The sequence below is a fragment of the Terrapene carolina genome, unplaced genomic scaffold (genome assembly GCF_002925995.2).
Source record: "Terrapene carolina triunguis isolate 2854851 unplaced genomic scaffold, T_m_triunguis-2.0 Scaffold31, whole genome shotgun sequence".
In the NCBI taxonomy this organism is placed as follows: domain Eukaryota; kingdom Metazoa; phylum Chordata; order Testudines; family Emydidae; genus Terrapene; species Terrapene triunguis.
Window position 1 is genome coordinate 960,444 of NW_020664382.1, and position 18,603 is coordinate 979,046.

At 46.2% G+C, this 18,603-nt stretch overlaps 1 protein-coding gene across 1 annotated transcript in view; it reads right to left on the minus strand.

Moving 5' to 3' along the window:
• LOC112111331 (high affinity cGMP-specific 3',5'-cyclic phosphodiesterase 9A) overlaps window positions 1–18,603 on the minus strand; it is a 91,454-nt gene that overhangs the window by 55,480 nt on the left and 17,371 nt on the right. Inside the window, exon 4 of the mRNA XM_026651470.2 lies at window positions 15,320–15,363. Within this exon, the coding sequence (XP_026507255.1) occupies window positions 15,320–15,363 (44 nt within the window). The remainder of the gene's footprint in view (window positions 1–15,319; window positions 15,364–18,603) is intronic.

Genomic DNA, 18,603 nt, shown 5'->3' on the forward strand with positions numbered 1-18,603 from the left:
CCCCCCAGCCAGAGCCTTCACCCCCTCCCACAAACCAACCTCCTGCCCCAGCCCAGTGAAAGTGAGTGAGGGTGGAGGAGAGTGAGCCACTGAGAGAGGGGGAATGTAGTGAGCAGGGGCGGGGCCTGGGGAAGGGGTGGGGCTAGGGTGTTTGGTTTTGTGCGAGTAAAAAGTTGGCAACCCTAGACAGCACTGAGTGATTTGATCAGGTAGCTAGAAAACAGCGAGTAAAATTCCTTGATTTTGTACATATTAAAAAACAGCCTAAAACCTACAGAAGTGGTGTCCATGTTCACAAGTAAAACACATTGCTAATTCTGCAATGGCAGGAAAGCAATACACCAAATGTTGAAACCAATGCTTACTGCAGGAGAGAATTCTAGCCCTTTACTGTTCTTTATGACAAGACAACTACAGCAAGTACACTTTAGACACATAGGAAAGGTTCACACTATACCTTGGCTTTACAATGCTTAGTACTGCGGTGGTTGACATGATAGCAAACCTTAAGACAGATAAGTAAGGAGCAACTTTCCAGGACGCTGATGTTTGACAGAATGAAAGACATTCAGGATATACTTGCCTTTGACAATTTCCAGTAAATAATCCTTGCAATAACAACTAAGAACTATCATACTGGGGAAGACCCTTGATCCAACTTGTCTAGTATCCTTTTTATTTCTGACAGAGAGTAACTGCTCTAGTTATGAAATGCCATACTATAGGGACATTATTTTTTATTTATACTTATGCCCTGAAGCATGAAAAGTGACAGCCAAATTATATCCTCCCCAGTATAGCTGCAGAAGCTATATCCACCACCTATATCTACACACCTAGATCTATCATTTATCTCTATCATCTATATGTACACCCACACATGCACATATACGTACACAGACATTATATAAATGTCAAAGGCCTGGTTTACACTACCCCCCCCCACTTCGGACTAAGGTACGCAAATTCAGCTACGTTAATAACGTAGCTGAATTCGAAGTACCTTAGTCCGAACTTACCGCGGGTCCAGACGCGGCAGGAAGGCTCCCCCGTCGATGCCGCGTACTCCTCTCGCCGAGCTGGAGTACCGGCGTCGACGGCGAGCACTTCCGGGATCGATCCCAGAACATCGATTGCCTGCCGCCGGACCCTCCGGTAAGTGTAGACATACCCTAAGGGCAGATCCTCAGCTGATATAAAGTGTCATAGCTCCATAGAAATCCATGGACCTATGACAGTTTACACCAATTGAGGATCTGTCCCAAACCCTTAGTTTTGCGCTATTTAGCCAAATGTAATGTAACCAATAGAGAAGGAATCAGCAATAGACATTTTAAAGTAGAACAGGCCTATAATTCTAAAAGGAAATCTTGGGTAAACATTTTTAAGGCATTTAAATGACTTATGCGTCTAAGCATCATTTTCAAAAGTAACTTAGGTACTATTGTCAGAGGGGTAGCCGTGTTAGTCTGGATCTGTAAAAAGCAACAGAGAGTCCTGGGGCACCTTTAAGACTAACAGATGTATTGGAGCATAAGCTTTCGTGGGTGAATGCCCACTTCGTCGGATGCATGTAATGTGTACTATTAAAAATGGTACCCCTTAACTCTTTTGTCAGAAATGTTATGATCCTCACTGGCCTTGATATCCTTTGCTGGCATTTGGTTTGGTTTTTAGGCTGTATTTACTGACATTCAGTAAAACTATAAATATATATGAAAAAGAAATAACTTTGACTGGATAAGAGTCTGTGGTGCAAATGCAAATTAAAGTAAGATGGAGCATTTGAAATAATATTAAACATAAATGTGTCCAAAGTTTTGGACTAAGTGAGTTAAATCTAAAAAGTAAACATGGAAGATGTATTTGTTGTTGACATTGCTTGGGAGATAACCTACTTCTACATTAGATTTTTCTACTCACGCTTTAATTTTTACCTCTGTGCACATGGCTTATGCCTTCTTCCCCATTCAAGCATGGACTTAAGTGAGAATCATTAACATTTATGCATCCCACCTGCAGTAGAGACCACCTCACTAGTCCGTACATTCTGCTTTACCAATATGCTACAGGCAATAATTTATTCCTTGTATTATCATAGCGCCCAGCAGCCCCAGTCAAGGACCAATCATAGTATCAGTATTTCCAAGTAAAATCCCAGTCACAGAGCTGTGTTCTAAACCATTGATAATGCAGCAGGACAGCAAAGTTGCAGTGAGCAACTTGCCTTGTACTGCACAAACATCCTTAGGATAAAGCAGATAAGTGCATAATCCTGAAGTCTTACTCCTGGGGGCATTCTCTGCCAAAAAATTAAAAATTCTGCACACAATATTTTAAAATTCTGCATATTTTATTTGTCAAAATAACACAATATAATCACGCCAGTTTCAATTATTTTGGTAATTTATTTCAGAATGCCTGTCAGCAAATATGTCTGTAACAATACAGATAACAAAAATTATTCAGGAAATGTTTTCTGACAAATAGATTCATTACTAGGCAAATTAATACAGAACTCTGAGTAATAATTAATTTAAACTACAATACAGAAACATATTTCCCACACTCCTCAGAAGCAGTGCAAAGGTTTGGGGGAGCTGAGGGAGAGGGAAGTAGTTGCTGGAGGAGAAGGAGGCTGGGTGTGAACTTGGAGGGTTGTTGGGTGTGGGTGGGAGAAGTATGAAACAGGTTTTTTTTGTGCGGGAGGGATTGTTAGGGAGTGTTCCCCATGCAGACCCTGGCTGACTCCTATCTTCTCTCATTCATTCAGGCACATCTGCCCCTATCTGCATGTGTCCCTGCACCCGCACTCAGCCAGCTCCCCCCGCCATGTGTCTCTGCAGCTCTCTCCCTCTGCCCCATATGTTCCTGTACCCCCATCCTTATTCAGCCCCCATCCCAGTCTGTGCCCCCCACTAGCCCTTCTGAACCCCAATCTGTGACCCCCCAGCAGCTCCATGTGCCACACCCTATCCATTCCTCCATACCCCTTGCCTCCTGACCTGGCCCCCTGGACAGCGCACTGTGAGGAACGCAGCCTCTTCTTTTCCCTATCCGCAGTTGGGGCTGCTCCCACCTCAGAGTGGCTGCTCTCTGTTCTGGCACACAGTGGCCCCTAGTGGGTGAAAGGCATAACTGCAGCACTTCTTGGCAGAATGTTTTCTGCTGAGAAAAAAATATTCTGCGCCACACACGAATTCTGTGTGTACGCAGTGGTGCAGAATTCACCCAGGAGTAGTCTCTACACAGGAAAAGCTCCTAATGGAGTAATGGGAATCTTGCCTACATAAGGATGGCAGGATCAGGCCACTAAATTTATATTATATGGTAATATATTAATTGATTTATTTAAAAAAAAACAGTCTTTCTTTAAAAAATCCTCAGTATACTTTAAAAAGTTGCTAACCTTTAAAAAATGTAAGTGCATGAAGTGCTAATATGAAGTGCCAGCTTCACAGCTCTGGAGAACGGAGTCCTCTGAGTATCCATAGGACAGGGAGAGCATTGGCATTTGCAGTACAAACTTGCCAAGTACTTTCCCCTGAAAATCAAACCTAACCCATCTCTACAGCCTTGTCTACAGTAGGGAATTAAAATGTAAAAATCCCACCATTGCCAGCACTGGTTCAGCTGCACTGTTAGCAACTTTGGAAGTCCTAGTGTAGACAGCTCTCTGTCTCCAGCAGCGGTGTCAATTAAACTTGCTCAGCAGAGTAGTTCAGGTCTTCTTATCTAGTAAATCCCCAGACTCTTTGCTGAGATTAACCACAAGACCATGCAATTAGTGTTTGAAACAGCAAGTGCTTCTTAAACAAGAAGCTAGATTTTAAGAAATAGGTTCTTTTAGTTAGTTTTAAAAAAGTAAAATGACAAAACGGTGCTAATATAATTCCCTGTCTTCCACAAATGAAGTCCAGTAGCAATATGCTATATCAGGGGTCAGCAACCTCTGGCACGCGGCTCACCAGGGTAAGCACCCTGGCAGGCCGGGCCAGTTTGTTTACCTGCTGCGTCGGCAGGTTCGTCCGATCGCGGCTCCCACTGGCCACGGTTCGCCGTCCCAGGCCAATGGGGGTGGCGGGAAGCGGTGCGGCTGAGGGATGTGCTGGCTGCGGCTTCCCGCCGCCCCCATTGGCCTAGGATGGCGAACCGCGGCCAGTGGGAGCCGCGATCGGACAAACCTGCCAATGCGGCAGGTAAACAAACCGGCCCGGCCCGCCAGGGTGCTTACCCTAGTGCGTCGTGAGCCAGAGGTTGCCGATCCCTGTGCTATATTTCTCTCAATCTCTCCTGGAAATGCAAGATAAACATTTTATATTCTCTCATATGTTTTAAATATATTTTTTAATATATTGGCACACACACATTTATATCTTAAGCATAAACAACATATTGGCATTTCTAACAGCTGCCTCTTGTACTTTTCGGATATATCAAAATGTATCATGAATATAACATACACAATGCAAAATACGTTTTGGAAAAGAATCAGTTGTATACACATGTAAGAAATAGATACCAAACATTTAAAATATATTTCTTTACAACAGCTTCTGTTTCCTTTGAGAGCACCCATTATTACTAGGCTACTCTTCAAAATATTACAGTTAATGATGAGAGAGATCAGTAATACTTGTCAGGAACATTTGCTTTTATTTTCCAAATGATTTGATTATTACATGATTGTGACTCTAAAATGGGACAAGCACATAGTACTCTGAAAGTCTAGGATCTAATTCATGCTCTGTTGTGTTTTTATTTTATTCGATTCCCAGATTCAGTGACAGTGACCCGAAGAGCAAATAAAAAGATTTGTTCCATTACAGGGAATAGTTTTCAGTTATCTTAGAAAGGGTTTTAACCTGCTTTTGAAAATCAAAGAGCTGAAACAAAACAAATAATACTTATTTAAAATACCAGGAAAGCTTCATCTCTGCTTACCGTATACAATGCCTGGAATGCTACAAGTCCAGCAGTAAGAATAAACACAGAAACCCGTGTACCCTGAATTCAACGCCTCTCAGATCGGTCTCAATGGCTGTAGCATACAAGAGAGTGACAAGTTGCTTTTAAAAACCAACTCAGTAACAAAACTAGATGTTCTACTTTCACTCCTTCCGCCTGTCAAAACTCACTAAGAGTACCAGGACATTCTAATCCAGGAAACAGTCAACTACAATGTGATGTTTATAGATGTAATAAATGACTTTCAAAACAAAAATGTATGTTTTTATAACCCTAGAGTGCAGTAAAGATATATGACTAACAACGGCACTTCCTCTCGTCTTAAAGAGACAAAGCACCTTTTCTTTTCAACATTTTAATCAAGAATGCTATAACTGCTTGTTGCAAAAAAATTTGAGATTTATGCAGACACCATTTACAATCCTCAAAGGCATTTAGGACCCTAGCTCCCATTGAAATCAATGGGCATTAGATGCCTAAAAACCTTTGAGGATCTGCACTTCTGTGCCTCAGTTTCCCATCTGTAAAATAAGGATAATAATAATCCTCCCATTCTCCTATCCTCTGTTTGTTGTGTCTATTGAGCTCTTTGGGGCAGGGAATGGCTCTTACTATGGGCCAGATTGCAATCTCCCTGCTCATGCTGAGTACTGCTTTATGCCATCAGTAATCTCATTGATTTCATTGCAACTCCTGGTGTAACTCAATGTGCATCAGGATATCACAATCTGACCTTACATGCATGCACACTGCATAGCACAATGGTGTCCCAGGCTTCATTAGGGCCCCTAGCTCCTACTGGAACACAAACATGAAACGTAATTGTCATCTTCATTCTGAAATTCACATTTACAAAAGTGGATATGGTTTTGCAAGACAAAATAATTTGCAAAGGACTTCAGTTTTGCTCCCCAGCATTTTGCAAGTGAAAATCAGAAGGTTTACACCCACCCAATGATATTGCAGTAAACTAATGCTGCACAGTTTACAGGCAAAATTCAACTCTTCCTGCAGCTATCTGTTGCCTATTCTTCACTTGCTCTGTGTAGAACTCTTGGCAAGGTTTCTTGTATGACGACAATGGGAATTCATCCCTAAATGAGGGCATGATATTCAGCAGTGCTTCCACAGCACAGATATGAGATCTGCAATATAAGATCAGAGAGGAGGATTTTGCTCTCTCTCTTTAAAGGCCAAATTCCAGCAGTCTTCAGGTTTGGCCAGAAAACAGGTGCATACCAATGCTGTAAAAGCACTTTCTTTGTCATGTGTACTGTGCCAGATGGCTGCCATGCACAGATTTTTCCTGCCAGAATCAGGAGAAATTAGAGTGGGACAGGTATATGCTGGGCTGATTAGGTTACACACACACTAAAATAGGTGGGCTCATATCCCATAACCCCTCGGTGCCTTCCTTAGAATGTCGAGTTACAATCCCTCCCCTGCTTCACCCCTTGTTCTGGTGAAGGAGGAGTAAGTTACTTTTCTCTATGGTTATGTCTACACTACCGCGGTAAGTTGACCTAAATTACGCTACTCCAGTTACGTGAATAACGTAGCTGGAGTCGATGTAGCTTAAGTTGACTTACTGGGGTGTCTACACTGCGCTGGGTCGCTCTGCCATCGATTTAGCAGGTCTTCTCTAGACCCGCTAAATCGCCCCCCTGTGCATCGATCACAGCAGCGTCGATCCTGCGGTAGTTTAGACATAGCCTATTTGTGGAGGGCCTTATTCCTCCCTCTGGCCCCAGACAGCTATTACAGCCTACAGGTATAGGGAGGCAGAAGCAGGGATCTTCCCACTTCCCACCCCTTCCCACTGACTTGCTCACGGGGCGGGAGCAGTAGCAGGCAATTCGGTCCTGTTCCCCTGAAAAACAGTCAGAATTGCAATCTGAGCAGGTCAAAGCGGGGGGGGGGGGGGGGGGGGACATAGACTGGCTGGCTTACCGCACCACACTTCCCTAGGTGGCCAAGCAAGGCCTGTGATAATCTCGCCCTAAGGAGCAGAATCAGGCTGGATAATTTCTGTCCCATGGTCCCATCCTCAACACACCTACCTGAGCTTGTGCCTCTGCCCAGCTCACAGTCAGGATTTATCTCTAAGCATTTTGTTTTGATAAGGAGGATAGTCCTTCCAAATGTAAAAGATCCGAAGAACAAAAACCTTAGAAATGGGCACAACGAGAGCTGGTTGGGAATTTTTTGACAAAATGTTTTTTCATTGGAAAATGCCAATTCATCAAAACCAAAACTTTCCATGGAAGTGTATTGGTTTTGCAAACTTTTGGATGGGAATGTTGCTGAGGTCTAAGCTGGAATTTCTGGGAACAAAAGAGACCCTCCGCATAATAGTCAATTGATTAGGGCCCTCACCTGGGATGTGGAAGACCCAGGTTCAAGTGCCTGTTCTGAGGTAGAGATGCCTCCCACATTCCAGCTAAGTCCCCCAACCTCTGGACTATAGAGTCAGTCTCAATTTCTTCTGTCGGACTTTGCAGAAATAATTAATAATCACAGGACCAGAGAACTCAGGCAGAGCACAGGCTTAAACCTGCATCTCCCACATCCCAGGAGAGGACACTAACCACTAGGCTATTCTCTTGCTCTTGCTAAGGGTCTCTTGCTTTGCCTCTCTGAAAATTATTAAAAGGTCATAGTTTTGTTCCACTGCAGAACAAAAACAAATTCCGAAACCTTGAAATTTGTCACAAAACGAAATTCTTGTTCTGTAGCCAGCTCTAATTCTGACCCCCAAATCCATTGCAGTTAATCATCTAAGATTACTCTACAAGTTCATTAGGGCTGAAACTTGCAAACCCTTACTCGGGTGAGTAATCTCTTTGCAAGTAACAGTAGCTGCTGTTGGCTTTACACTGGCATACCCGAGATCAGAGTCCAGCCCACGGGCTACTTGTGTGAGTAAGTTATGTAGGAAACAGCTTTGCAGGATGGGGATCTTTTTCCTGAAGACATTGTTTAGCACGAGCATGTCACACTCTTGCATAAGTTTTAAGAGTTATCTTGGCTCCTAAATGAAAATAGATCATCATATATGTAGATTCAGGCATTGTGACAAGTTTCTGTCATTTCACAAATAACGAATAGGTACAAGGAAGATAGTGTCTATATAACCATTCAAAAAAATCTGTGGGTCTCACTTATATATCATCAATGGGCTCATCAATCAGCAAGGCAGGTATATAAATAGATTTGCACACAAGTCTCCTACCAGGCAGCTACATTAATTTATGTAGATCTAACTCTTCCAATTCACGCTGGTATCTCAGGGGAGAAATCATGGGCTTTCTTCCATATGAGTGGTTGATAACAAGCTAATTGAAAAGGCAAATAAAGGGCAACTGAAGTTGGAGGCAAAGATGCATTTTTCGCCCTTTGTCTGGTCAACAGACTATGAAATGCACTGGTAACTGTTCCTAATGCTGAGGCTCTGTAGAAAGAAGTGGTAAAAGGCACTGATTGTCCTGTGTGTTGGTCTAGATCTCATCTCAGTTGATAAGACAAAGAGGCTACTAACCTCTTTGCATTTCAATATGCAGTCCAAATTTGTTACCTTTTTCCCAAGGACCTGTCTGACTGAGCTAGTGACAGTGGCACTAGGAAAAGCTCAGAGGTGAATTCGGTGCAGCTAAGCAATGACAGAGCAGAGGCCTCAAAAAGAAAATGCTAGAGGAATTTAGTTTTATTGTTTTCCTCAAGGGTCAAAATTCTGTAGGATTTGCTCTTCAGCATAATTTAACAGGCATCTATCATATTACGAAGTGCTTGAACTTTAGTTGTTGCACAACACTACGGTCATGAATCTGTGAGTCCTAAGACCATTTTAACTTCAGGAATGAGACTGCTGTCTTCACATTGCAGAAATCTAAGCCACTTGTGATAGAACAGTACTCACTGGAGTTAATGGAGGATGCCCCTATCATGTGACTGGGGTAATCTTCTGCAGTCCTGACCATGTGACTATGGCCAGGACAAAGACTGGCCTCTTACCAGTACTCCTGTGCATCACACGTTTACACCATGTCTACACTACAAACTTTGGTTGATGCAAGTTATGTCAGAGTAAAGCTGATGCAGTTAGTATACGCTTGTGCATGCATACTTGTCGCCTTGCATTGGCGCTGTGTGGTAATCACCAGGAGTGTTTGTACTGATGCACAACTACTGGCTCAGCATGTGCAGAATGACAGTTGAATGTGCTTTTGGTAGATTCAGGGGTTGTTGGTGTTGTTTACTCACAAGATTGGATTTCAGTGAGAAAAACATCCCAACAGTTATAGCTGCCTACTGTGCCCTGCATAATAGCTGTGAAGCAAAGGGGGAAAACGTTGCTGCTGGAGTGGAGGGTGAAACAGGTGTCGGCTGAGTTTAAACAGCCAGACACAAGGGCTATTAGAAGATCTCAAGATGGAGCTATATGGCTCAGGGAGGCTTTGAAAGAGCAATTTTTTATCAGTGAGCCACAGTAACGTGGTGTGGTGAGCTGTGCTTTACCTGGCCCTACTGTGTGGGGGCCTGTTAGGAATTGTGTGACGCTTGGTGTACATCTATACATATAACACTGTCAATGTACCTATTCATTTTGTGCTGCTTGCTGTACATTTATGATTATTACACTGTGCATGTTTGTCACTGATCCTGTGAGTTGTGTCACACTATGCAGAAACAAGTAAGTGGGTGCTTTCAGAACTGCTAGGCATTCTGCAGCGTATGTTATGAACTGATGAAGATGTTCCAAATAACTGAATTTTATTCAGTAACAAAACCAGTGCAGAGAGAAATCTGTGCAATTTAAAAGCAAATACACTCAAAACTTTAATAAATTAATAGAACAGAATGTATCAAGGGGAAAGAACATTCATATCCATTTGTGCTACACATACAGCTACCGTGGCTTTCACAGGTCAGTGCATGTGAAGCAGTGGTTGTCCTTAACGTCCCCCGGGGTGGTAGGGCTGTAGTCCCTGGTGCCAGGTGGAATGTTGGGGGGGGGCTGCAGGGAAGTGCTGTAATGGAGTTCGCCATGGACTGCAAAGGGAGGTGGCCCCAGGATTGTTGAACCCGTAGATCCACAAGAGTCTGCAGCATCTGTGTTTGCTGCCAGAAAAGCCCCATTATGTCCTGATGCATCTCCCTTTCCTTTTCCTGCTGGGAATCCTGGGCCTTTCTCCTGTCCACACTTTTCTTCTCCAGGCTGTCTGCAATGTTCACCTTCCAGGCCATCTGCTCCCAACCTTATGCAGCACTGGCTTGTAGGATCTCACTGAACATGTCATCCCAAGTCCTCTTCTTTTTCCTCCTTATCTGGTTGAGGCATTCCGCGGGTGTGAAGGGGGAACCCCTCAAGGCCGCAAGAGCAGCAGCTACAGATAAAACACAGAGGTACCCTTGTCAGTATAATCACAACAGAAAGCAAAAGTTAAGGTTCAGAACTCACTTCCCTTGCTCCCCCAAAGTTTTAAACAAGCCATGCCTATTGATACTTCTGCTTTGGAGTGCTTGTGTACGTAGGGTGACCAGATGTCCCGATAAAATCGGGACCATCCCGATATTTAAGTGTTTGTCCCGCGTCCCAACCGATCTTTGGTCGGGACACACTTTGTCCCGATATTTGCTTCGCCGGCAGCACTCGGCTTTTTTTTTTTTTTTTCCCCCTCTCTCCTGCTCAGCCAGCATGAGCCAGCCTCCCCCGCCGGATCCGGAAGGGGTTATTACTGGCCGCTCGGCCAGAAGTGACACCGTGGCCGGTGGGGAGCCGCCGGTTCCCCCACCCCGCTCGTAGGACTTTGCCAAGAGCATTGCGCACCATGGGGGGGCCGTGGGGCGGGGCCGGCTGGGCTCCGGTGGCTCCCGGGCGTGGGGCGGGGCCATAGCAGAGCCCCGCAGTAACGTCACCGGCTCCCCAGGGCGTGAGGCCGCGGCAGAGCCCCGGGGCGGTGAATCGCGGGGAACTCTGGGGGGCGGACCCCGGAGAAGCCCTGTGGGAACCACGTGTCCGCTTCGCGTCAGGGACGGGTCCGGCCGGGCTGCCTGAGGGCCAGGCGCTGGGCTGAACCGGCGAAAGCAGAACGGAGAGAGGCCTCGGGTCAAGCTGCTAGGACACGTGCGGGGGAGGCCGAAAGAAACTGGGCATCCAGCCAGTTCCTGTGGCCCCGAACAACCCCCAGCTGTGCAGCCCGGGGGGGGAGGGGGGTTTGCTACTCCTGGGCTGGGACGTTTGGCAGGGGAGGCAGCAGGCTCTGCTTGAGGGTGCTCAGAAGAGACGTTTGAGATTTTTTTCTCTCCTGCTCTGCCGGCAGCACTTGGCGCTTTTTTTTTTTTTTTTTTTGGTCCCCCCCCCCCCCCCCCCCCCGATATTTTCTTCCTCTCATCTGGTCACCCTATGTGTACAGCACCACTAAGCACCAGCCATGGTGAATAAGGCTTGAGAAATGAGGCGGGAAATTGCTCAGTTGCATGAAACTAGGGCAGTGGCACTGAATACTGGCACCATTTTCCACAGACTGTGGTGATTTTAGCTGATATCTCACTAGTGAGGGTAACAAAGACACAGAGATCACAGCTGCTACTGGTGACCCAAAGTCGCTTAGGCCTGTATGCTGCTAGTCTGTGTACTGCAGTGGCCTGCTGAAGTTACTGCTGACTGGCATGGGAAAGTGTCGTACCGCAGAGGAAGAAATAAGGTTGCCATCCCTAGAAACCTTCAGGAAAGGACTGCAAAGTACCTCCATGAAACTTTCATTGCGATCTCTCAGAAGGATTCCAGGGACATCCCTGTATATATAAACAAATTTCTCCTCATGGCGCCAATCTTGCCTAACTCTACAGGGGAATGAAAAGCAGATAACATTATTTCTCTTTTTTGTACTGCTACCTCTTCTAGTACAAGTAAAATAATGCAAAATCCATAAATGTGTCCTGTTAAGTCGGGGGTGCCATCACTGTAATGGGAAATAAATTTACACACTTACCAGAAGATCCTTCCGTCCACTGGGCTCACTCGTTCTTGATTGCCAGGACTGACTAGATGCATTGGAGTTTCAAACAGGTCCTGGCTAATGGCATAGCTGGACCCTCCCCCGGTCGCTTGTCTCCCATCCTCATCCTCCTTGCTGTTCCGGTCAGGGACCTGTGGCTCAGGCTCCCTGGAGGTATCCATGGTGGTGGGTTCTCCTCTAAGTATGTCATGCAGCTCTTTGTAAAAACAGAAGGCCTGTGGATTGACTGTTGGCCTCCCTGGCCTTCTGGTATGCCTGACGCATTTCCTTTGCTTTCACATGGCCCTGCTGCTGGTCCCTGTCGGTCGTACACCTTCTCCTGCAACCCCCCTGCAATCTGCTCATAGATGGCCACATTTCTATGGCAGGTCCATAGCTGTGCTTGCACAGCCTTTTCTCGCCACAGGCCTAAGAGATCCAGTATCTCTTGTCTATGCCAAGCTGGAGCTCATCTGGAGCATGTAGCCAGCATGGTCTGCTGGGCAGTTGTGCACAACAGTGGAGAGCTTCCAGGTGTGCTCACCAGGCTGGACAATCAGGAAAAGGCATTTTAAATATTCATGGGGCATTAAAAGGAAGGAGGGGCCTTCTGGTCTCTGTGACTCCTGGGCAGTGGAGTTCACAACTGAGATACCAGAGCAGTCAATGTTGGGATTGTGGGACAGCTGCTGGAGGACTGCTAGGGTCAACACAGTTAACTCAGTGTCTTTGCTTGCACAGCATTGACCTCTGTACATCAACCATAGCTCAATGCCGCTTGGGGAGGCAGTGTAACTGCATTGCTGTAACGGGGTGCTTACATTGGTGGGACACAAATTTAAGTGTAGACACATGCACAACTAGGTCAATGCAAAATGGCTTACGTTGACTTAACTTTGTAGTGTAGACCAGGCGTCACTGTAGTGAAGCTGCTGCTTGTATAGTCCTTTCTTAGGGTCAAACTTTCCAATCTCATCTTTCATGCTCTTCTTTGCTCCATTTACCCATATTTGACCGTTTTCCAGCTATGTCAGAGAGCAGTGAAAAGAGTAGTGCTAGCTACACCCCTTGTGGAAATTTCTGTGTCCCTTTTTTGGCATCTATTTGACTACCAGCTAGTTGCTCTTGAGAGCAGAATGTGGTTGCACCCTCCTTTCATGCAGTCCAGTTTGTTTAAAAAGAAAGAACTAGAACTGAACATTTTTACAAAAAAGAACAATTTCCCACTCTCAATTCTTTTTAAGCCCTGCAAAAGGTCAGAGGCTGCAGGGGGTGTGTGTGCAGAGGGGGCAGGGCAGGCAGGGGGGAGCAGAGGCTGCAGGGACGGGGGGGCGCAGAGGCTGCAGGGTGAGGCGGAGCAGGGCAGGCATGGGCATAGGGGCTGCGGGGCGAGTGGGGAGCAGGGAAGCACTTAGCAACCCCCAACCAAGATCAGAGCGGGAGGGAGGAGGGGGAATGCGGGGTGCTCAGAGGAGGGGGCAGAGTTGGGGCAGGGACTTTGGGGAAGGGTTTGGAATGGGGGCGGAGAAGGGGTGGGGTTGGGGCGGGGCCGGGGGCGGGGAAGGGGCGGAGTTGGGACGGGGGCGGGGCCGGGGCCCCGTGGAGTGTCCTCTTTTTTAAATGTTTGAATATGGTAACCCTACTGCTATGTGAAGTCTTTTAAGTCTCTTTACTGTCATAAAATCCTTTCCCCCTTCCAATCAATTCTATTCCTTTCCCTTGTCCTGCTCCCTTGCACATGCTTCTCCGTCACCTGTTCCCTCCCTCCGGACATGCTTCCCAATTGCCTGGCCCTCCCGTCTCCTCTGGACACACTGCCAGGCTGCCTCATTTCCTTTTCCTCTGGACATTCCTCTCCCAATGGAAGCTAGCAGATGCAGCTAGGGCCAGGCTATTCTTCCTTGTTTCCAGCTGCTTTTACAGGCCTCTGCACACTTCTTTGCAGTGAAAAGCCAGCATCCCTCTAGAGCAGGGGTTCTCAAACTTAATTGCACCACGACCCCCTTCGGACAACAAAAATTACTACATGACTCCAGGAGGGGGGACTGAAGCCTGAGCCCAGCTGAGCCCCACCGCCTCGGGCGGGGGGACCAAAGCTGAAGCCCAAGGGCTTCAGCCCCAGGCATGGGGCCTGTAACCTAAGCCCCGCCACCTGGGGCTGAAGCTCTTGGGCTTTGGCCCTGGGTGATGGGGTTTGGGCTTTGGCCAGCAAGTCTAACGCCAGCCCTGGCGACCCCATTATAATGGGATTCCGACTCACAGCTTGAGAACCACTGCTCGAGAACCAGCTAGGCAGAAGCAGCCAGTACCACATGACTAGCCGGCTCCCTGCTGAACAAAAGCAAATGCTCTGTGGACCTCCTGTGCACCCCACACCAAAATCTGGGAGCTGCTGACCTAAGCATGTTGCTCAAAAGCAGAGAGAAAATGTGAAGCAGATCGGACTGAAGTGAAAATGCCATTTCTGTTCCCTTTGGAGAGGGAACAACTTAGCTGCTTTGGAGAACAGGCCCCTGAAAGCACACATGGTATATGCAATGTTGTTGTCCACCCAGAGCTTCTTCAGTCATGTCGCATTTATTTAGAGTTACTGAACCTGCACCCAGTAAATGTTTGAAGGAACAACACCCTTTCCTCAGCCTGTTAGTGCTACCTAGGGTACAAATGTTGTGCCTAACTTTGATGACATGTTTGCAGAGGTAAAAAAAAATAAAAAATCTGACAAAATACTACACATGGGATTTTCAAAAGTGATCAGCAATGGCCTTACCCTTATTGACCTCAGTGGGAACGGTACGTCTACACAGCAACCTGACACCCGTGGCTGGCCCATGCCAGCTGACTCGGGCTCACAGGGCTTGGGTTGCAGGGCTGTTTCATTGCTCTGTACACTTCTGATTTTCCTACCTTGCAGGGTCCTAGATCCCGGGCTCCAGCCTGGGCCCAGACATCTACACAGCAATGAAACAGCCCCACATCCTGAACCTGAGTGGCTGGCACAGGCCAGCCATGGGTGTCGAGTTGCTGTATAGACATACCCTGATACCTTTAGCTTTGACCTCCGTGGGAGCAGAGTTAGACCAATGGTGAGTACTTTTGAAAATTCCATGCTACATGTTCACAGATGTGTCTCCAACTTGAATACCGGCTGATTTTAACCACTTTTTACTTGGGAGTTAAATATTTTGCACAGTTCCTGATTATGGCATAGCTACAGCCATGTCAGATCAATTTTTTTTTGCATTATAGCTAGAGAACATACAAGTTATACATTTTCCAGATTTTTTTAATCCCAAACTACCAGCTCAGTCAAAGGTGTTTTAGTAAATATGGCTAAAATAAAGGTGTTTTACCTGATAACTGTCCAGTGGCCACAGGTCTCACTTTATACGGCGTACTGCAAAATATCAAAGAGGGCTGGTTACAATAACACTGACAAAACGCTGTGTTTTCTGTATAGGACTGGTGTACATGCCATGAAGAGCGGGAGGAAGTATACGAATGCATTCTGAGCTGGCTTGAAATTTGTGGGTTGAAAATTTACCCATGGAAATAAAGAACATGGACTTTCTATGAATTTATCGCCTTCAAATTTGCCACTGCATTGGTGGTAAAGGACTTGGTCACGCTGCTTTAGTGCCACCAGAATATACCATTGTCACACTGCAAGCACAGCAGAAATCTTTCCCCTTTGAGAAGAGTCAGGTTAGCTTGGAAACAGAGGTGTCAAGGAAATGGTCACTGGGAAGAAGAAAGTTCCTTGGCAGGGCCGCCCAGAGAATTCAGGGGGCCTGGGACACAGCAATTTTGGGGGTCCCTTCCATAAAAAAAAGTTGCAATACTATAGAATACTGTATTCTCGTGGGGGCCACTGTGGGGCCCGGGGAAAATTGCCCCCCTTGTCCCCCCCCCGGGCAGCCCTGGGAAAAATAAACATTTAAAAACCTTCCGCATCTCAGCACAAACCCAGTTTTGAGAAAATTTCTTTTCAAGTCACCTTTACAAGGTATCACTGGTTCTCAGCATCAACTAGTGCTAAAAGGCACTAAAGCTCATTAAAAGGGTTGGACAAATATTTTCCGTCAAAACTTTTTTTGGATCGAAAACTAGGGGTTTTTAAAAAGCAGAAAAAAATCACTGACAATGTCTGCTTTCCTTCAAAATTTGTTGTGGTTTTTTTAATTGAAAAGCTGAAATAAGTCTGCCAAAACCTGAACATGATTTGGGGTTTCAGAAGTGTGTGGCCAAATATTTGCTGCTTGCTGTGTTTGATTGTTTAAAGAAACAATAAAAAAATTCTGCTTAAAAAAAATCCAAAACTTTTGAATTTTAATGGAGTTAGATGGCTTGCCTCCTTGATCTTCTCCGGCAAAAGCACACACAACAACAGACAAAGACTTTCCTCCCTCCCAGATTTGAAAGTATCTTGTCTCCTTATTTTTCCTGTTGGTCAGGTGTCAGCTAGGTTATGTGAGCTTCTTAACCCTTTACAGATAAAAGAGGAATTAACCCTTAACTGTATGTTTATGACACACTCTAAAAGCTTATCAGATGTCACCGCTCAATCTGATGGGGGCCCTAGTAAGCCAAAGTCCTTCCAGCCCTTCTGGAAGGGTTGCCTCTTTGGTCAGAAGGACTTGTCTGCTTGCTGAATCAAAAGAAGGACGAGTCAGTTTAAATGCAGACTTTTTATGCCAAACATCCTTTCTTAGTCCGTTGGTCTCTGGAAAACCTAGTTTGAACCGGTTTATGCAAGCGTCCCCAGGCATGGTACCTCTCTGGAGGTCTTTACAACCTGAGTGATTCACCTTAAATCACCATCCACTGCTTTTAGTTACTGGAGGAGCTGTGGTATCATTCCCCCTCACTCTCCTCCACTGCCCCAAGTTGCATACAGTCCCTGGCCCACAGTGATATATAAACCATTCATAAGCTTAATACAGTATGTATCCCCATAGATACTGCACAAGGTTGCAACATATGTCATAACAACCTAGTATGATATTAGTCTCTTTTGTAGCTGCATCATATTGTTGACACATTCACTTTGTGATTCACTATAATCCTCAGATCCTTTCCAGCAGTACTACTGCCTAGCTAGTTATTCCCCATTTTGTAGTTATGCATTTGATTTTTCATTCCTAAGTGTAGTACTTTGCATTTGTTTTTATTGAATTTCATCTGCTGATTTCAGACTAATCCTCCAATTTATCAAGGGCATTTCAAATTCTAATCCTGTCCTCCAAAGTGCTTTCAACCCCTCCCAGCCTGGTGTCATCTGCAAATTGCATAAGTGAACTTTCGATTCCATTATCCAATTGATTTATGAAAATATTGAATAGTACTGGACCTCTGTGGGACCTGCTGGACACATTTCCCCAGTTTGAAAGTGTATCATTGATAACCATTCCTTAATTACTGTCCTTCAACCAGTTTTTCACCCACTATTTTACCTACCTGCACATAACTGAGCCATAGAAGGCAGGCCAAGCACATACTTGGCTAAAATAATGTAGAAATATCTTGTGGTTAATCTGAAGAGCAGAAATACACTATTTTTCTTCTTTGCCCAAGGAGTGACTCAGTGATAGGTCTGGAGGAGGAATGTGCTCATGCCATCCAGCAAAAGTAACAGTTTCAGCCAGATATCTAGGCACTGGGACTGAGGCTGGGTGAGAAGCTGAGAGTTAAGGTAAACAAGCTATATTGAGCAGGTGCTCCCATGAGACTGAACTCAGGCCAGTGGGCCATTCAGGCTAGGCATAAGGAGCATACAGAAGCCTGTGCGGTGATTTTTTTGTTCAATCAAAACAACATTTAAGAAAAAATGTGTAGAAAAATGTTGTTTCATTCAACTTTCGTTTTCCACTTAAATTAAAGTCTTTAAAAATGGTTTTCACTGAGCTTTTTCTCTCTTGGGTTTTCCTTCTCCTCGCCTCCTTTTCCCTCTCGGGGCGGGAAGAGAAAAAGGTAAAGAGGGAGAGAAAGGAGGCGGGGTAGAGGGGTAACAACAAATTGAAAACCTTGGAGGCTTTTTTGGTTCTTGTTTCACCAAGAAGCAGAAAAACAAAAACAAACAAACAAATAAAAACCCTGCTAAACATTTCAAATGAAATGAGAATTTTTTAGAATCCCTGACCCATCCTGCTCCTTGTCCCCTGACCGCCCCCCCCGAGACCTCCCCAATCCAACCCCCCATTGCCTGTCCCCTGACCGCCACCCCAGAACCTCTGCCCCATCCAACCCCCCCTCCCTGTCCCCGGGACTCCCTGCCCCTTATCCAACCCCCCCGGCCCCGGCCGCTTACCCCCACCTCCCGTCGCCTCAGCACGCGCATCCAGGAGTGGCCCTGGACAGCGCTGCAGCCGCGTGGCTCCAGGAGGCCTGAGCTCCTCCCCGCTCAGAGCCGTGTGGTAAGGGGAGGAGCCGCTCGGCCCGGAGCTTGCAGTCCCGCCCCTTTACCACGTGGCTCTGAGTGGGGAGGAGCTCAGGCCTGCCGGAGCCACACAGCTGTAGCGCTGTCCAGGACGCGCTGAGGCGCCGGGGGGATGGCGGGAGCGAGCCTCAGCCATTCTCGTGGGGGCCCCTGTGGGGCCCGGGGCAAATTGCCCCACTTGCCCCCCCCCCCCCCCCCCCC